Consider the following 21,186-nt stretch of genomic DNA (forward strand, 5'->3'; position numbering starts at 1 on the left):
TGTCAGACCTGCTGGCGTAAATCCACTGATAGAGCAGAAAGAAGCGGAAGGGTAAGGAGAAAGGGAGATGAGGAAAGAAAAGGAGGAGGTGGTCGGGGGAAGTGGGAGGGACGCACTGTGGGGGTGGGGGTCACCTTCCTCATCGTTTTTTTTTTTCTTTCCCCCCTTTGGCCAAGCCCCCCTCTTTGCCTCTTCATCTCCATTCCATAATCAGTCTGTGGTCTGGCATCATATGCTAATTAACAAAGATGACCTGCTGTACAAAATGCTTTTCACGTGTAAAATGTTTCATGACATATTTATCCTTTTTATACATTTAACATGGGATCCATAAGAACGTGGATTCTTCAGTTCCACGTATACTCTCTTCACACCAAAGGAAGACGAGACTTTAATGTGACCCCAACAATGCCCCCTTTAGCTTGAATAATTAGCGTCGTTGCTGTATTATTAATTAAAATACCAATGAGGAAGTGCACAGACTTAGCATAATACAGATGTCTCATTTGTGCTAATTATCATTCTTTGGGCCATAATGAGGGTGCCTGGCCAGCTGGGGAGATTAATGGCGAGAAAGAGACGTGCATGTTAACAGACTGACGCTAATGATTAGACCACCAGAGTGGATGCTTCAAGAGTTTCGTGCATTCAACAATCCACAAGCTAGCTCCGGAGGTTTTTAGGATCACAACAACCAACCTCATGATTGTTGTCGTCTTTACAAAAAATAATAACACACAATTTTAACATTGGGAAGCACGGCGGTGGAGTGGTTAGCGCACAGACCTCACAGCTAGGAGACCAGGGTTCAATTCCACCCTGGGCACATCTCTGTGTGGAGTTTGCATGTTCTCCCCGTGCATGCGTGGGTTTTCTCCGGGTACTCCGGTTTCCTCCCACATTCCAAAAACATGCTAGGTTAATTGGTGACTCCAAATTGTCCATAGGTATGAATGTGAGTGTGAATGGTTGTTTGTCTATATGTGCCCTGTGATTGGCTGGCGACCAGTCCAGGGTGTACCCCGCCTCTCGCCCAAAGACAGCTGGGATAGGCTCCAGCACCCCCGCGACCCTCGTGAGGAAAAAGCGGTAGAAAATGAATGAATGAATTTTAACATTGAGTATATTATTTTGTAAGATGCAGTGTAAATCAGTGTAGTTCGACATCGTCATAAAGGTCTTGTATAATAAGATTAAGTGTACCATTTACTTGAAAATAAACTATAAACCACACACCTCAACACTCTGTCATTGGGACTGCCTTTGAGGAGGTCGCTGCCAGGTTGAGAGAGCTGCTTGTCATGGTTCTTGGACAGCTTCTCCGCCGCCGCAATGGGACATCCCGAAAGACTTGAGAAGTCGGAGGAGCAGAAAGAAGAAAGAGGCATATTTAGGGAGAGTCTGCTGACCGTGGAAATGTGCAGCACACTGATGTGGACTGACACAACTGCTGTTCTGCATACATAAATATATGAGCTTGCAAATATCAGAAAAGCAGAAAAAAATGGCCCGTGTGGAACCAAAACAGACACACACACACACACAAATTGTGTTGTTATGTATGCATACCTGCGGTGTGTGTTACGGTTGCTGTTAACATGGCCCTGACCGGTGCAGCCAGGAGTTGGACACTTCAGCACATTCTCATGCATGGCCAGAACTGAGGAGATATAAGCACACATGCACAATGAAACATGAAAAGGCTTCATTTTTAGGGCTGCACGGTGATTTAGTGGTTAGCATTTTGGCCACACAGTCAGCAGACTTGCAAGATCTGTGTTCAAATCTCCATTTGGGCATCTCTGTGTGGAGTTTGCATGTTTTCTGTGTGTGCGTGTTTTCTCTGCGTACTCCTCCCAAATTCCAAAAACATGTTAGGTTAATTAGACACTCCAAATTGTCCATAGGTATGAATGTGAGTGTGAATGGTTGTTTGTCTATATGTGCCCTGTGATTGGCTGGCGACCAGTACCCTTTCCTCTTGCTCAAGTCAGCTGCAGCGTCCAGCATACTTTGCGACCCAAGTTAGGACAGCATACATAATGGATGGATGGACATTTCCCCATATTTTAATTCCCCCACCTCTCCAGATGATTGTATCTGATAATATAGGGTAATAAGAAGCACATTTCACAATTGTAGTGGGAAACGAGGGGCAAAAAAAATGCTCTAATGACTTTCTGAACTGATTTCCAGTAAGTGTAAAAATATTACACAAGCTATAACACGAGGAGGTTAGAAATGTACCACTATCTAGCAATAATGCTGAGCTTTTGTATTGCAGGAATACCTATGATTTAGTTTTCAAATACAGTATTATATTATACAGTAACAATAGGATGGGGACAACATACAGTCAAACCTAAATTTTCAAATAATTTGGTTTTAATAAAATTGTTTGTAAAATTTTCATACAATATTTCACGTAAAAATTTGTCTATTTGCCCTGAACTTTATCACAAAATCGAGTGGCCAAAGAAAGGACCCTATGGCTCATGACTGCTAAATGAGCCACCTTAGGGACAAAAGGGTCAATAAGTTCCATCTATTCATCATTTATAATTATTTTGTTCTCTGCAAGTAAAACCAATGCTGGAGAAGCCCACTTGGAAATAAATACACTTCGGTGTCAACATTGGGAAAAGTGTCTTTCAATCACGTAAGACAACTGTTCCCAGTTCTGTATATTTCACTCCATGTTGAAGAAAACTCACTTTCAGGGGGGATCCTGTCCTTGTGAGGACAGCCTGACAGGCTACGGTGGTGGGGGTAAAGGCCGGTCACATGACCTGTCCCGTCACACCCTGGGGTGGGACACTTGATCTCTCTCTTCTCTGGCCTACTACTCTCTAGATAGATGATGGGAGGTCGGAGTGACAGGGAAAAGGGAAGGCGAGATGGGAGGAGGAAGGAGGATGGAAAGAGAAAGGAGGACAAAAGCAAGTGGTTAATGCCATCAGACAGTCTGCTTGACTGAGCATGAAATCTAGACATATTTAGTATTTGGACTGCAAAGGCACCATGTGTAAAGGCATCGGTTACTCTTGTCTAATACGGCTGTGTTAAAAGAAAATGCGACATTTGACTGTCTTTAATAGCATAATAGTGATATGTGTGTGAAATATCATGGATGTATTTGTATGGTTTGATCATTTACTGTAGTTGTTATTATGTCAATACACTCATTGTATTACATAGTTACTCAAACTGAGAGATGCTTATAATATCTTTCACCTCCCATGTTGCTCAATACATTATTAAAATATTAGACACACCATTAGGTATGCTGCAGTATCGTTGTACACAACTGTAAACCAATTCAGATACAAACTAATGATAATAAAATGATAGATTTCTCACAGTGTGAACTAAAAGTGAGCATTATTATGTTAAGGTATATTTATAGTGCATGTATGTGTTATGATTCATGGCTTGTACAGAATCTCCTGCACCTAATAGAGAAAGCGTACCTAATAATATGCACGGTGAGAGAGTAGCAATCTCTCCACAACATATTACACAATGTTGTTGGAGCTAAAAAAGCGCACCATCATTTGGCGCCGTAGAGAGGAAAAAAAGCAGCAAGAAGGTGGTGCAATGCTCGATTGGCCTTCAAATTGAATGTTAATGAGACATGCATCTCCTAATTAAGGTTGAGCAAGAACAAGAACGTCACCACAGGAGGGAGGGGAGGCCAAGGAGAGGGCATCACGAGCAGGCATGTAATCACACTACTGCTGATAGTGCGAGGAGCATGACAAGCAGGCAACATGCCAATGGAGAAACACGTAAACAAACAATCATACTTTCTCTCTTGCTGAAATGTGGCTGCCTCGCTTGTACTCCCTCCTGCTGACTCCTTTCTTGTTTTCTTTTCTTTTTATAGTAGAGCAGGGTTGATCGTTGTGATTCATGGCGGCTCTTCTAGGTCAGTCAGCTTATGACACACTGTTTTCATGGTGTACATGAATCCCGTTTTTCAATATAAAATACTTTTGCATTTAATAATCTAATAGTGTCTACTCAAGTATGTAGCAGTTGGAAAAGTGTGAAAAAGTATATATCGTGAATTTTTTTTAACACCATAGTTCCTATCAAAATACAAATCAGAATTTCTTTATTGGGCGAGACGGCGCTTAAGTGGTTAGCGCGCAGACCTCACAGGTAGGAAACCAGGGTTCAATTCCACCCTCGGCCATCTCTGTGTGGAGTTTGCATGTTCTCCCCGTGCATGCGTGGGTTTTCTCCGGGTACTCCGGTTTCCTCCCACATTCCAAAAACATGCTAGGTTAATTGGCAACTCCAAATTGTCCATAGGTATGAATGTGAGTGTGAATGGTTGTTTGTCTATATGTGCCCTGTGATTGGCTGGCGACAGCTGGGATAGGCTCCAGCACCCCCGTGAGGAAAAAGTGGTAGAAAATGAATGAATTTCTTTATTACTAATATTATTACCCTTTATCATTATGTCTATTAGTATTATGGTTGTCATAACCTGTCATTTCTATGAACAAGAAACAGTTGCTCCGACCTATTCTCGTTCGATGTCCATAACTAGATGCAGCCAGGTGATGAAACGGATGCTCCCACCATCCCTTGCTGCATTTTACCCCAATTTGTCTCCCTACAATCCCAGCCAGTCTTCCTGTGCCTGCTTCTATTCTCTATTACTCTATCTTACCTTCCTCTACGTCTGTCCCCTCTTCAAATGAAACCAAACAACCTCAACTGGAAGATTATAGTCCAATAAAGTTCCCGCTCTCTTTGCGCATTCGGTCCTACCTTTAAAGTAGCTCTTTCTGATGACATCAAGGTGCTTGGGCCGGTCTTCCATGGTGAAGTATCTCTGGTGTTGGATATTGGGCACACCCAGCAGCTCCCTGGGCCCGGCCGGCTTCACTTGCTCTGCTTTGAGGGCAATGGCTTGCTCGAGAAGGCCCAGGTTGCCTCGTGTCATGTCGAACATCTCAGACTCGTCTGTGATTGTGGAGCGTTGGGAGAGGCTGTCGTCGTCGTCACGCTCATCATCGCCGTCAACGTCATCAAAGTCTTTCTCCTCTGACTTGTCGGAATGTACCTCAATAATTTCAGGAGACGTAGAAGGCGAGATTTTGTGAATTTGGAAGTTGTCACCTCTGCTGTTTGGTGAGTAGTCCTCAAGAGGACTGACCATGTGGGAGATGTATTTTAAAAGAGGGCTGGCCTTGTAGTTTTGAAGTGCGCTGAGTTTATGAGAGTCATTTATTTCAAGTGGACTGGTCCTAGTCATGCTATAATCTTCATTGGAGTTGTAGTCCTCCAGAGGACTGACCCTGTGGTCTTCAGTCTTGATGTGTGTTCCCTGAGCTGCTGTGATGCTGGTGATGGTGCGGACAGCAGTTGGCACATTGGGGTTCACCTCCTCATCCTTCTCCTCTTTTGGAGTGATCGACCTCTGCTGTGCTGGCACTGCTGTCTCTTCTTCTTCTTCATCTGGTATGGGATCATGGTGGACGTCCTTGGTGAGATCGTCAAGCTCTCCTCTGTCATCCTCCTCTACTCCTTCAGTTTCCTCTTCCATGTCAGGACCTACCACGCCTTCCTCTGTTTCCGCCATATCCCCATTCTGCTCCTCTACTTTTTCACCCTGTTCAGCAGCCACCGTGACATCCCTCTCAGTCTCCATAGCAACAGGTGGCGGGGCAGCCACAGATGGAGCATCATTGTTGTTGCTGGTAGCAGGGACTTCGCCGAGATGGAGTAGAGAGCTGGCAACTTCTTCAGCATTCTGAGAAGAGGACTGACATTCCTGCGTCACTGGAGGCTCAATGATGACACACTCTTCTTCTGTGGAAACAAAGACAACTGTACTCTGTCTGCCAAAACAGTGTGAGAAATAAAGGTTATCGTTTATTATGAAATAGTGAATGGAAGCCTTTTGGAAGACTGAAGGACTAAAAGTAACTCTAATGATGTCATGGTGATTTAATTTCATTCATTCATTCATTTTCTACTGCTTTTTCCTCACGAGGGTTGCGGGGGTGCTGGAGCCTATCCCAGCTGTCTTTGGGCGGAGAGGCGGGGTACACCCTGGACTGTTCGCCAGCCAATCACAGGGCACATATAGACAAACAACCATTCACACTCACATTCATACCTATGGACAATTTGGAGTGGCCAATTAACCTAGCATGTTTTTGGAATGTGGGAGAAAACCGGAGTACCCGGAGAAAACCCACGCATGCACGGGGAGAACATGCAAACTCCACACAGAGATGGCCGAGGGTGGAATCGAACCCTGGTCCTCCTAGCTGTGAGGTCTGCGCGGTGATTTAATTTATTAATCTATTTAATGAAACTGTAAAAAAAAAAAAACCTAGGCCGCACCGAGGCCGGGTTCGAATCTCCACTTGGGCATCTCTGTGTGGAGTTTGCATGTATGAGGTTAAGCGCTATAGAAAATGGATGGATAAAAGAAAACAAAAGAAAGGGCTAACCTTCATCGGATGCAGATATGTCCTTCTGATTGCTTTCTTCTTCCCTCTCCTCTTCCGTCTTATGTTGACTCTGTGTCGCTTCTACCTTTCTATTCATTTGTCCTTCATCTATCAGGTCTTCCATGGTCATCCTCTCTTCCTCTGCAACAGCATCCAGATCCTCATTTTCCATGGTCTGGCCTCCGTTCTCTCCATCCCTGTCACCCTCTCCGTCAGCCTCACTACTGGCATCACTTTCTGCACTGAAGCCCTCGTCTAGAGCTAGTTTCAAGGGATGGGACTTCCTCTTGGATGCTGGACGCTCTGTTTCCTGCTCCTGTTCTTGTTCTGCCTCTGCCTCCTCTAGGCGGCGCTTTCTGGCTATGGGGCAGCCCAGAATGCTGACACAAGAGAAGAAAGGAAAAACTGAACCCAAGTGTGTATAATAAAAGAGGGATATCATCGGAAACAACACGCATAAACTAGAACATCTTATAAATACACGAGTGCTCATTATAGTGTTAGGGAAACGGTGCAAGGAGCCATAGCCTGAGGAGGGCGCCATGCTCACTCAAACATTGCAACCAATCTCAGCCAATTGAGTAGATCGTTTAATGAACAACTTGTATGGAGAGCATGGCACATGAGGCAACGGAGAGTGAAATCCAATAAACTCCCTATTCTTCTCACCTGGGAGACGGCGAGGGAGATTGAAGGAGGATCTATAAACAAAGTGCATCCGAAAATTGCCTGCTGAATGACTACACATGTAAACAGATAGCTAATGTTTGCAACACAATAAAGAGGAGTCGCAAGCCGGTAAGCTGCCTTACTCTAAGAGTGAGCCACACACACGAGGAGGATGGCAGCTGCTGGATGGAACCTGAAGAAATCCCTTCACACCAGCTGGAGCTTTTGTGTTCCTTTTTCAGGTTTCAGATTTATGGCATATAAGCTCCTTCAGCAGCTCAAATAATTACTCAAGTGTGACCTCAGGGTTTGAGAACCGTGGTTTTGAATTGATGCCACATGCAATTTTGAAGCCAGAGTACTGTAAACAATACTATGAGTTTTATTACTATTTATGATACATTAAAAAAAATACCTTTAGGGATACAAACACAAATTCTAAAGGCGTACAGTACTTTGAGGAATGAAAATGTACTCCTGACTGTGTATGATGCGATTTATGCAAGCACAACTCTCGGCAAGACGGCATAACTTCCAAAATGAGCTTTTGTTTCCTTGTTTTCTTCCAAAAACAATCATTTTGCAAGAAGCGTAATGGGTATGGGTCAAGACATGACAAGGACAGACAAACAGACAAAGAAGGACAGACAGAAGCTTTTTGATCTGCCCTACCTTCTGTGTCGTGAGTATCTCCCACTGATATGGCCGGAGCCATTGCATCCAGGTGTGGGGCAGCTGGATGGGATGGATGGAGGTTAAAGATAACGTTTCAAACATGGCGCACAGTAGTTAAGCAAAAATAATAGCCGCCCGCAGCAAAAATCAAAGAAAAGCATGCAAATTGAGCACACATTTCACACAGAAGCACATGCACAAAGACGCACGTGGTTGCTGATATGTATCCACATGATGCTTGAATGCAGGTGGCACCAAGCCGGGGAGAATATAATATTGTGTGTCGTACATCAAGCCTGGCCTATATCCTGTTACCATGAGCGATAATGATCAGTCAAGACCTTCTGTAATTTCCCCTGCTCCGCTCTCGTCACAGTCATCATCACCATCATCACCAGGCACCAACACCCCCCCTCACTTCACTCTATCTCTGTCCTCCTCACGAGCCTTGTCTGATTCAGGTTTCTATGACCCCTACGGACAGCTCATTTCCATTCTCATTAACATTACTCACCTATTGCCCTTTATTACTCTGATTATCCTTACTATTAATTTCAATTCACCAAAATGCTGCATTTGCATAATGTGTTCCTACTGTTTATTGGTTTTGCAGTTCTGAGCACATTAGTGCTTGGGGCGAGAACTGACAAAGCAGGTCAGAAATGGACAAAGCACAATGAGCTACAAAGAGTATTTGACTTTATGGACTATTTACAGTATATGACTGTATGACCCTGGACGGTCCCGATTTTCTTAAACCTTCAGTTCTTTTGCAAAAATATCATAGTCCCCTTACATCGGATCTCCTGCGTGTGTTCATAGCAGGAAATAGAAAAAGGCTGAGTGAAATCAATACCCAGTTTGAGGCACTGAGCCCAAGCTGAGGAGAGATGGGAACTAAAAAAAAATACTAATATTGAGCTTCACTTAAAGAAGCACCAATAGCGTGTCTATAAGTGTCAAGGGGGGGGGGTGCACATAAAAGAACTTTATGGGAGATGAAGATGAAGGTGTTTTCTTACCTCAACTCGTGTCCAATGAGCTCAATGGGAACTGAGAGAGAACAGAGAAGAGGGGGGGAGGTGAAAGGAGAGAATAAAGGTGAGCTAGCGTTCTGAAATCGGTGCTGCTAAAAGAAATTCAGATCAATAAATCACAAATGCAAACAAATCCCATGAGGCTTCCACAATAGAAGCTTACACACCACTGACTGCACGGGAGGGAAACACCTACACACCCCAAGTTCACGTATAAACACACACAAAAACAAATACGTATGAGAAAACAGGAAAAAGCATAATGGTGACAATCATATGCAGACATCAGCAATAAAACAAGATGAATTCTCACACTTTATTTAGCATGGGGGGGAAATTAAATCCACAGCACAACTGCCTTAAGAATAAAGCATCACTTTTTTTTTTTTCCAGGGTCAACTTAAAGTAATTGCCTCAAAAACATAAATCAAGCTGAGCTCCCCCATCAGCACACACACATCACTGTCCACCGGCTGGCTGGCATCGATTGGGAGTTTAGCAACAGAATGAGTTGGAGAAATATTCTATTTTCATTTGGAGCAAATGAGAAAACAATACAACCCTGGAGAATCAAGCCAGGGCTCCAATATCTCATGCATTAATCACATGTCAGACATACCCCCACATATCAAGATACACAGATACACTAACCGCACATAAAAGTGTGTGTGTAAGAAGTATCTTGGTTTCTTCTTCTTTCATCACTCAGTTGGAATGAATCTCAACTGCGGATCAGCAACATTGCTTCGAAACAAAAACTTGACTAGTAGCACTAATCCTTTCACGTATGAATGCAATTCAAGTGAAAAGATTTGTATTTTTCAGAGAATAAATAAACACAGGAGAGAGAACTAGCGGTTGACCTAATTTGCAATAAATCTGTCAAGAATCAAGAAATTGCTTTAACACTGGGTTATTTCGGTTCAGATTCAGCCGTGCCTCTTTCACTCCCTGCTGTGGACTTCTGTCTCCAGCATTGCTCCACCCACGGCGCCATCTGATTGGTTAAGCAAGCCTTAGTGGCAGAGTGATTGTGAGTGAGAGTAAAGAAATTCAATTGAGTCTTGTTTTGTTGCAGGGAAGTATGCTAAGATCAAGGTTGAAAACACTGAGAGCTATGATCTAACTTTACAAGGGCTGTTGCTGAACCTCTTAACTTACTAACGGCTCATTAACTACTAATAACCGGTATCGGTTCTGAAAACCCCATATCATCTACATCAGGGGTCTCAAACATGCGGCCCGTGGGGCAAATGTGGCCCGCAGGACACTAGTTTGAGGCCCCTGCCTTGATATGAAAGTTTAATGTTAGTGCGGCCCGCGCAAGTTAGATATGGATGTTGTATGGTATCAGTTACCCAGAAAAAATTATTACGTTTGATTAATGTTCATGTTAAAGGTTAAATAACTGTTAATAGTTATCCTCCCTATCCGTGTGGAAGTGGTATGTTTTTGGCTATTTAAGTTTGAAGGAAATAACTTGAAGGCTACTGTTTAGGTCACTAGCTCTCTAGTTTGCGAGTTAGCATGTGTCTCAAGACCCTGCAGTTGCGCAATATGTTGTAAATAAAAAGAGTATAAATGTGACTATAGTCGTGTTTTGTCATGTCTACAGGGCTCTAATAATGCTTTGTTCATTTTAATCTGAAAAAAATAATTTGTCTACCCACCAACTATATGTGGTTTCTTAAGTTTTTATTATTTGCCATTTTATTATTATTATTATTATATTTATTTATTACTGATTTTCCTTATTCTTGATTTGTTTATTTATTTTTCATCTTATTTTGTGCAGAAAAATAAAAATTAAGATATTTGAGAACAGTGGAATGCTTTTATTGTAGAAAATCGGAACAAAAGCACTGAAAAAGTTTGTATATTTTTCTGTTTTTAATAAATGCGTTTTTTTTTTTTTTTGAAAATCTGATGCGGCCCAGCCTCGCCCAGACCCTAGCTCCAGTGGCCCCCAGGTAAATTGAGTTTGAGACCCCTGATCTACATCGATCTCCACAGCAAAACATTCATGTTTTCAATGCAAATTGGATATTACCCGACACAATGTATTCCCTTACCTCTGATTCCCTTCGAACGAGTGCGAGTCCGCTTGTCATCACTTTCTACACTCATCTGAGAGAAGACAAACAAAGAAAGTGAGACACTGAAAGTTTATGGAGGTCCTCCTCCTCCATCGCTTTCTCTTAAAAATAGCAGAGAAAAAAAAAATATGACAAATACTGATGTAGTGACTCACAACATGAATTGACGGGCTTTACGGAGAGGAGGCTCAAGCTGCTTTTAAAATCCCCTCCCCTTCCACACCCTCCATTACACCACCTGTAATTTGCAGTGCCTGAGTGGTTGAACATGATTGTATATTATACAGCTGCAATGCGCCCTGGCTGTACAGCAGCCAGAGCCATTACCGAGAGGAAGGATTGGAAATCATAACTTTGAATACTATAATAATGAGGAAAAATCATATGGCCTCTAAAATGGCTGCTGTAACAACACTTGAAGCGAACATATATGTATGTACATATGTGTGTATTTGTGTGTGTATGGGCAAAGGAGAGCCTCAAAAGAGCAGGTGTTAACCTGGCTGCAACACTCATTCATAGACACACACACACACACACACACACTAAGCAGGGCCACGCCTCCTTTGCGCTGCACTCTAAAGCTATCAGATGTTTTTTTTTTCTTTTCACAATGGAGCTTTTAGCTTTGATTACTGGACTTTATTTTATCACAGCTTTCTCCCTTTTTTTTCTCCCATTATGTTTCACACACTTCCTCCCTCCTGTAAGTGCCCCACCCGACCCCACACCACACCACACCCCAACAGCTTTCTTGCCCAGCCACTTAACTGCTTTATGTTCTCTCTATAGTCAAGCTGGCATCACCACAGTGGGATTCGAACACAAGGCCCCTGTTTCTCCTTTTAGTTTACCCCCCTTTCCTTTCCTTCTCTCTTTTGGCAAAGTCCCTTTCCTGTTAATAGACTTAGAATGAGAGAACGAGGGATGAGAGGAAGATGAAGCATGTTGTTGTTGTCGATAAGGACTTTTTTTTTTCCGTACGCTTCATTCACTAGCCTTTAGTGTCAGGCCGGAGGTACAGGTGCAGGCAGAAAAAGACCCTCCCTTTCTGTGTGTGCGGGCCTTTGCAACTCTTTAGATCAGGCTCTGTTAGTGTAGAAGTTGTGCAACAAGCCGCAGCTTTGTACCCTTGCCTGAAGGAAGTCGTCGACTCCTTCTGCACTCTACTTGCAACGTGGAGCTGAGTGGATATAAGAAGAGTGCAGTGTGAAGAGTTTTCTATGAATAGGAGTGTGCTCCCTCACACTAATGGCTTGCTGTGTGTGTATATACATCCAATCAATTTGCTGGGCTTGGCGATGGAGGTTAAAAGCAGATGATGAATCAAATGATGTACGACCCCAAACAAAATAAGATACATGAGTATATATGTACACAATGCTTTCCCGCTAATTAATTCTGTAATTAATTGTATGAATGTGCACATGCTCAAATGGCACATGAGCGCGTAAATATAAATTAAACTTACATTACAGCTTGAGCACAGGGTTTTTTTATGTTTGTGTAACCATAGCTACACATTTGTAAATTGGTAACCACATCCTTCTCTTTCTTCCTGTCCCTTTTCTCAATTCCAACTCATTAAATTTGTATGTGCACAAAGTCACAGCGAGTGGAAGCAAACCCGGAAAGGCAAGCCATCACCTGATTTTCATAATCTCTTTGAAAGGCGCACTTGGAATTTATGTTCAGACTTGTTGTCTTTTAAGCAAGACTCCTTGTGGAGTGTGCACATGATTAGCAATACAAGAGAGGTGCTAGTATTGTGTCCATGTGTGAATAAAAGTGTGTGACACTCGCAGCGTGAATGTGTATTGTGTGTGATTTAAACTAGTGTGAAATGTAACGTGAAATGGTGGTGGAGGGGAAAAAGAATAAAAGCAAAAGGTGGGATGCACACAGCTCATCCCTACGGGCTGTGTTGTACATTCTCAATTATGTTTTTTTACGTGTGATGCTTTGGTATAGGAGGGTGCTGCTGTGCATTGTGACAGCTCTATGTAAATGTCTGGCTGGGGGGCGCTGACTTCAGAGAGAAGGTCACCCCTCGTCTCTTGGCTCACATTAATGACGCTTTCATTCATTTTTAGTTTTTACAAAAGCGAGGGAGAAAGTTGCAAGGAGTCAGTGGAGCAAATGACGGAAGACTGACATCCCTGAAAATGACCTGCAGGCAGCAGCTGCCAATTAAGAGGTGGGCTTAACACCTCTCTCCGCAGACTGACCACGCCGGGCAAACCTCCATGTTGGATTAGTGTGCACGGCAAGCCTATTCATGGTTTCATTTTAATAATTCACACAGGAGTACCATGGAGAGGTGGGAGGAGGGGGAGGTGTGTTTTTCGCTCTACATACATGAACAAGACGAGCACAAGAGCAAGCCTTAACCAAGGCCAAACTAGCCCTACATGGCCTAAGGATCCATATTGGAATCTAAGTGGGTTTTCCTAATGGTCTACACATGTTCAATTACCTGGCAGAACCAGAGATCCCCCAAAGCCTACAGTGAAAGTAAAGTAAAATAAAAAGTAAAAAAAAAAAAAAACATAAAAATCCTGGCTCTACACTTAATGATGGGTTTTTGACCACAGCATATCTATGTTCCACTTCTGATAAAAAAGGTTCTATTATGACAGGTGCCATACAGGGGGGGGTGTTTCTCCTCGGGGCCCCCAGTAGTAGAAATCAACCCAAATCAATAAATGTCATCTTCTTAGATGAACCTGAGCCATCAAGGGGGGAGCAAAACTACTTTTACTGGGCCCATGGGGGAAGCCACCCACCCCCACTCACCTCCTCCTCCTTGTCCTCACCCCCCCACCCACCCACCCCACAGTCATCTCATCTCATCTCTTTGTTGCGTGTCGCCTCAAAAAAAAAAAAAGGGAAAAGCACAAACTGTTTTCAGCTTCCAGAAATAACCTCAAAAAATGATCATAGCAGCGGAGTTAGTTTTGGAAATGGAGTATCCTTTTCTGCTGATACAAATATGAGCAGCTCAAGACCATCCTTTTTTTTTATTGTGTTTCAGTACAATAAAAAAAAATGCTGTGGCGAGAAGTGAATGCAGCCGAGGCAAAACGCTGAGCTTAACTAAACTCAGATAAGCTGAACTGGGTTAGAGAGGAAGATGGGTGGGGCTTTGCAAGACATTTGATGTGCTGTTTGATTATGTTTTCCAGTCTTCCATCACCTGACCCCCCCCCTCCCTCACCCAACACACACACACACAGACCTCTCCTTCATACTGCCCCCTTCTTTCTTACTGTCCCTGCTGAGTTATGAAATGAGGAAATGCCCAGGAAGCAGAATGAAGTTGTTGGTGGGGTGGTGAAGGGGAGTTGAGGGCCGTGGGGTGGGGGGCTTGCTGCTGCAGGGCCCTGTCACTCACCATGATTGGTCGACGGCTCTGCAGTCTCAGGGAGGCCTGACAGCGGCTGCTGGTCCTCTCGCCTCGTGTCCACCGCTGGTTCACCAGCTCGCCCCGAAACTCATTTTCTAGTGCAAGGAACAGAGGAAGAAATGAAGCGGGGGTGAGGATTTACAATTTGTGGGGCTAGAAGGAGCCAAAAATTAAGGCAAAAAAAAAAATATTTTGAATAATCAGTACCAGTGAAGGGGTGGTGGTTCGAGGAGCGGGTGTGGTTAGAGAGGAGAATATTAAGGGGGTGGGGTGATGGTACTTTACTACTTTATGTTTAAAGGAACAACACACACACATACACGGTTAAGTGCTGCAGCTGGGGTCTCTGTCAGTTGACTAATAGAATCAATCAAATTTGCGCATTTTTATCGAGCTTTTCAGGGCACATGTAGAAGAGAGTGGGGGAGGATGAGAGGAATGAATGGTCAGTAAATAATGAATCTTCCATAAATCAGCCTTCTTTTTTTCTCTCCCCCTTTTTTTTCATTAAGGTAATAGCTCCTCACTTCATTGCCCTGATCACCCAAGAGAAACTTTAAGTCTATTTTAAATCCCCACTAGATTCTTCCTACACTATAACACAACTTGTCATGTTTAAAGGGATGTATTAATAAGGAGAGCGAGGTGTTTTTTTTTTTTATATCAGTGCTCAAGGCTAAACAGATGTACTTTTTATTATAGCCCTAAGGCTGAGAATCAGGTTTTATCCTATAGTGAATATCAGGTGAAACCTGATATTATAAAGGCAGATGATCTCTTGTCTTGTCTATGAAATGATTCCTATTGCACATTAATTTGTTAACACTTAAATGGCCGAGGTTTGGGTCAACACACACCTGGAAATTCAGACTGAAGCTGCAGTGCAGACTAAAAGCAGATTTGAAAAACTGAGAGATCCTGGACCACAGCCCATGCCCACCTCTTCACCTCCAAAGTCCCCCCTGCACTTCCCATCTCTACTTTGCCCATTACATGCAGAACCCGCCAACGCCCAGCCAGCACTTTGAAAAATGCTTGTTTATCAACTTTTACCCCCCCCCCCCCAGCAAGAAAAGTGATGACAGCAGCAATACTGTTGGTCTGCATCTCTGTCTCAGCTGTCTCCACACATACAACATCCATGAAAACTCTCCTGTCTCCTTTTGCTTCTTCCCTCCCCCTTCCCACCATTCCTTCTTTTAAAAGGGAAGTGAAGTGAGCATCTGTCCTGTATTGTTAGTTTGGAGGCCAAGTAGCTGAGAGTACTTCCTAAATGCCAAATATATAACAGCTTTCTGCAAGGATACTTTCTGGCCTCAGGTCAGAGCTACTGTTCTCTGTTGACTACCGAGCAAACACATTAATGCAAAGTGAATGGATAAAAAAAAGATTTTTTTTTCTTCAGTTCCTGTCCAAAATACGTCACTCACTGACATTTCATAAAGGTTCACACACAAGCTTGTGAATCATTCCAATACGAGATCTGTATCAAAGAGTCTTCAATAATAATGCTCAGTTTTGATTGACACTGTTACAGAATGACAGTATTGCTTCCTTAAGGGGTGTTTCTAACATTTTGAACATGAAGGGGATGAAAGAAATACTAGACACAGCTCTCTAGACTGCAATCTAAAACCACAATAACGAGCATTAAGCAACATAATGAGTGTCAATCAAAAAAGTATTATTGCAAAGCCAGAACTGTGTATATACAAATACAATTATATACATATATATATATATACATATACACAAAAAGTTGAAGCTCTATCTTAATACCATTATACTCGCAGCTTACTGTATTGGGACAATGGGGCAAAGAGCCCTAAATCCATAGTTAGATTAAATACCAGAGTGGGCCGACTGTAACGGTATTAAGTTTACATACGGAGCTGGGCCAGCTGTAGGCTCCAGCTCCTGTAAAGAAGGATTTAGTCACAACGCAATGTGATTAGACGGTCAACCAAACACAAGAGAATCACAAATCAAAAGTGTTGGGAGTTAAAGAGAGAGTAAAATTAAACTGAATACTTCTATTTGCATTCTAAAAAAAGGTGCAACATAGTATAGGTTAAATACTGTGTAAAGAGAACAGGGGTTAGAACCAACGCCTGGTATAGTTTCGGGGCAGAAGCAGAGGGGAATAAATAAGGGGAAAGCAAAGCAGCAGCTTTTGGAGGAGCTCACCCTGAGGGCCACCCTGACCTCTACGTCTGAGAAACAACAAACGTGCCACTGCTGCTTAAAAAAATGTGTGTCCCACTGGCGCTGCACTGGTCCAAGTTGGTACGTTTAGTATTGTTTAGAATCATCATCATACATCTAAGTTTATTCCTTTCAAAAACAGGGCATGAAATTCATTATTTCCAGGCCTCTCATTTGAAATGTCTCTCTTTCTATTGAAAGCCTCCAGGACCCTGACCTTTGCTTGTATAGCTTAGATTTCTGATAGGCTTTGAATGACAAGGGTGCAATTTGGCCCCAGCTGCTCCGCCAACATGTTTATTACGCTCCCTCCTCTGGCACCTGCTGTCCTCGCCGCGGGCTATTCAGTCCCTAATAAATAGAAAGGTTTGCCATTTAGGTAACTAAAAAAACATGAAGCAAGCTTGGTGTACGCTAAACTCAGCTCTATAGTCTCCGTGGCAACATAAGGGCACCAATAACCTAATTCTGTAATCCCCCGAATCTGGGCTATATATTTCACAGGAAAAGTCAGCAGAGGGAAACAAAAAGTGTTCTCATAAGTTGAAAGTTAGTATCGTTTCCTCGAGGTGTTTAAATTGGATATATCTGCTCCTGTGCAATACTATGTGTATATTTTGGATATCTTGTATATATCTTGTTAAATTGTCTTTTTTACTGTACTTTTATATACTTTTTTTTTAAACTTGACTACTGCACTGAAAGGAGAAGCTCTCCAATCTCGTTGTACATCTTGTATAATGATAATAAAGGCCATTCCATTCCATTCCATTCCACTCTCCAGAGCCAGAAGAAGAAATTAAAAATTTAAAAATTAGAAAATAAAAGTTTTTTTAAAGACCTCACCACAATGCTTGAATTACTAAATAAAGTTTCTAGACTTAGAAACTCACATATGCTGTGAAAACAAACATTAAATAAGCTATAAGCTATCACAACAATAGTAGCACAACTTAAAATAGTTAATGGAAGTAAATAGCAACATATACTAAAGATTCTAAGGGACACATAGTAGTTGTAGTGTGCCTCATCATCATCATCATCAACATCAACATCCCTCATCTCTTTCCTCCATCTTAGGACGCAGGTGCATTGACAGACCGGAGGGCCGCACACACACACACACACACACACACATGCACATTTCGTGGCCATGTAAGCAAAGCAAAGAGAAGGAGGGGAGGATTGTGCAAACACAACACACAGGTCCACATTATGCACCGCGGGATAGAATCCGACATGAAAAAATAACGTGCAGCCTGTTTCCTCAACACTGCTTGTTATTTTCCAGTACGCTTTTAAAACTTAAAAAAAAAAAAGGATCTCCACAACATTAAAGGCGGCTGACATTTGAAAAGAGCATCTCTATTTTTCTCCGCTGCAGAGGATCAAATGGCCAACCCCTCCCTCTTTTAACACACTCACTCCATCTTTTCATCCATCCGTCCGTCCTCACAAACACATCGCAACAACAGCGAGATTTACAGCCTAAACTCCGCACATTGAATTGCACACACTTTGCACATTGGAAACAAAACAATATGTCTCCTATATGTACGCTGATTGGCGGTGGTGTTGCGTAAAACGGATGCATCGATTCCTGGAAGATAGCAAAGGTGAAACTAGAGGACGGAGCGAAGGATACACCTTAAGTATCCTGCACAGTTCCATAAAGGAGTATTAGAGAAGTACTATTTGTAAACACACGCACATCAAATACACACTGATGAAGGATAGAGGATAAGAAGTGTATACATACACACACGCGTCGTAATAAGACATGCGGACTTTACACAAGAAAGTTTGAATTTATAGATGTAAGGAAATAAATGAAGTCATAAATAAAATGTATATTAAAAAATATCGTTACCTGCAATGAACAATATTTCGTCGCTGCGTCCTCGTTGTGTTTTAAGAATTGAAGATGAAGTTTTCTTTAGGTAATAATAGTAGCAGTAATTATAATCATAACAATATCCAAGTGAATGCTTAAAGATGATTTTTTTTGTATCCCGGTCCAAAAGGTCCAGATGTGGTAAGGAAGAGAACGGCCTCGGTCACGCGTAGCACCGGCCTAGGGGCTCCCGGATCGAGGCGTGAGGGATGTTACTTGTTTGTAAGCAAAAACATGGCTTCATTTGCCTTTGTCAGCGAGAAAAAAAAACCTAATATTGACTTACCTTTCCCTCATGAGCCATTGTAGCCCCCACCTCCCCTCCACCACCCCCCCACTCTCCTCCCTCCGCCCTTTGCCATGACATCACGGAAGCTGTAGTAAAACCTCGAGCATCACATGGGCAGGGCTTGAGGACCACCCCCACAACCCCCACCCCCAGTTCCACACACCCCTCACGACGCGCTCCGTCGTACATGAACACGCCCACATCTCGCTCTCTCTCTCTCTGTGTCTCTCTCTCTCTCTCCCCCCCCCAACACATGCATCATCCCAGCCAATGAAGCTGAGGAAAATTACATTTTAATTTTTAAGCACACATTGAAAGTGCCCCCACACTCCCAAATGTCAAGGCTAGTCAGAACAAGCATCAACATGTGTCACTAAATCATAACTACTTATGGTAGAGTCATACTTCAGGTATTATCCACCCCCGTGCCTACTTGATAGTGGTATGACCCAATGTTTCATTCAAGCTATATTCGTTTCCCTGCAGTTATGGACTTTGCCAGATAAATGAAATTCTCCATTTACAAATATGATGCTTCAAATCATAATATGACATGTTGGCCATGAGACCACTGCCTTATAAGAGATGTGCTGATAAGTCTCACATGACAGAATAATGCCAGTTCCTAGAACCAGTCTTAAGAGTGTTACTTAGAGTCACTCCAAAATGTTTTTTTTTTCCCTTGGCTGTTTTGAAACCATTAGTGGAAATGACAACCATTCATTACAAGCCATTTGAGAATAGTCCCCACAAATGCCATTCTTTATCTGCTGTCTCCACGCTGCTCACGCAGGGAATATTCAAAAAGCCCAACCTTCAGCTTTCAGAAATTCTATTAAATTCTTATCTCCTTGCAGCAGGCTCTTTTTGTGCAATCCCATTGTTATGCATTGGAGCTGAAATCAATCACCGGCCGTGCACGTCGCATCAGTATGATTTCAGACTATGGCTGCCTGCGTAGGAGAGGGGACTCACACAGGGGCAACAATCAAATAAACAAGACGGGTGGAGGGAAGAATGGGGGGGGGGGGGTTATGAATTCTCCCAAACCTTGATCCAGCTGGAGGGTGCGGGGGGGGGGGGGGGGCTATGTGAAAAGTTAGTGGAAGTGAACAAGACTTCATAGCTTAAACTTAAAATGTCAATGCCACATTTCCAACATACTCTATCACATTAATTAATTACTAATGCAATATGCAATATATTGTTTCATATCACACTAATATACTGCATGTGTCACCTACACCACAAAGCTAATATGATTACTCAGATACCTCCAAGGCTTACATTGGATTAGTTTTAGCATCTATAATGTATCAAATACTTCAATTTTTCTGTACATTGTCCTCGGTGGATAAAGTTTGGACACAACTGCCTTAAAATAAACTTGTTACTTTAGTTTGAGGTTGATCATGCAGCTTGTGGAGAGCTCCACAGTTGTTCCCCTTTAAGTATGTATCAGAACCATGGACAGCTCTCATTGCAGCACACTACCTGGCATGAGATTATTGGGGATGTAACATAAATTTCAGTATTTCTCTCAGTAAGTGTAGAAAAAGACTTAATGAGCATTTCATTTTCAACCCTATGTCAGTATTCCTCGCTGTGTTGCTGAAGGACGAGGCAGCTGCTGAACTTTTGTGTATACGCCTACATAAAAGATTACAAAAGTAATCAAAATATAGCTCAAGTTAATCCCCCACTTTTACATTTGGTCATCATCAGTGAAGTTTAGCTCAAATTGTAAATATTTTTTCAGAACTTTGTTTGGTCTTCATAGGCCTTCATAGTGAGGCGTGTGGCTTTTTCCATGATTTCTTTTTTCAAAGCCAATAAAACAAAATAAACATCTGTAAAGAAATGTTGTGATGTTGTAAATATCATCATTAATTAATAATGTTTTTTAATTTAAAAAGTAATTCAATTTTTTTAAATAAGTGAAATATTTTTCAATCCAGATTAGGGAGAAGACAAAATGACAAAAATGATCAAACTAATTTAAATGTAAACTGTTTACTTGTAATTTTAGATGCAAAATGGTAAACTTTCCCTGCTGTGTTTAGGTGCAGATGGCACAGAGGCCTCCTTCCACTTTATGAATGAAGTTGCATGGTGGCTATATTGTGCATAAATATTACATGGGGCAGCAGCTGACTGAGTGCTAAGGTTGGGACCGGGGGAGGCCCCTATGGGCCCTCGACAGATGGAACAAGCCGACAGACTACCTCAACAAAAAAAAAAGTTTCTAATCAGTCCGCAGCTTCGCATTGTCCCCACGGTACCACAGGGCCACAAGGTCCCCTAGGGGATCAACTGTCCTTTGTCTGGGAAGTTCCACTACGGGGTGGACGTTGAGACTATAGGATGGAGTAAAGTTTATTTTCAAATGTCTTCATATATTGTTGACACTAAACTTGCACAACGGGGGCTCGACTGTAA

At 42.5% G+C, this 21,186-nt stretch overlaps 1 protein-coding gene across 9 annotated transcripts in view; it reads right to left on the bottom strand.

Annotated features, from left to right (window-relative positions):
- The window catches only part of LOC131104023 (myelin transcription factor 1-like), an 89,088-nt gene that overhangs the window by 11,913 nt on the left and 55,989 nt on the right, over nucleotides 1-21,186 (bottom strand). For 6 of the 9 annotated variants that reach the window (XM_058050706.2, XM_058050704.2, XM_058050705.2 and 3 more), the window contains 9 exons: nucleotides 14,348-14,454; nucleotides 10,930-10,984; nucleotides 8,843-8,873; nucleotides 7,818-7,880; nucleotides 6,477-6,856; nucleotides 4,783-5,826; nucleotides 2,715-2,849; nucleotides 1,570-1,660; nucleotides 1,237-1,350 (listed from right to left, as the gene is read on the bottom strand). In XM_058050706.2, coding sequence (XP_057906689.2) covers nucleotides 1,237-1,350; nucleotides 1,570-1,660; nucleotides 2,715-2,849; nucleotides 4,783-5,826; nucleotides 6,477-6,856; nucleotides 7,818-7,880; nucleotides 8,843-8,873; nucleotides 10,930-10,984; nucleotides 14,348-14,454 — 2,020 coding nt within the window. Of the gene's footprint in view, nucleotides 1-1,236; nucleotides 1,351-1,569; nucleotides 1,661-2,714; nucleotides 2,850-4,782; nucleotides 5,827-6,476; nucleotides 6,857-7,817; nucleotides 7,881-8,842; nucleotides 8,874-10,929; nucleotides 10,985-14,347; nucleotides 14,455-18,434; nucleotides 18,470-18,744; nucleotides 18,829-21,186 lie in introns of those variants that run through there. The other 3 variants (XM_058050708.2, XM_058050707.2, XM_058050703.2) reach the window with 3 other exon arrangements.

This window comes from Doryrhamphus excisus, linkage group LG15 (assembly GCF_037039965.1).
Source record: "Doryrhamphus excisus strain RoL-2023G ecotype Guam linkage group LG15, RoL_Dexc_Guam_v1.1, whole genome shotgun sequence".
Lineage (NCBI taxonomy): Eukaryota > Metazoa > Chordata > Actinopteri > Syngnathiformes > Syngnathidae > Doryrhamphus > Doryrhamphus excisus.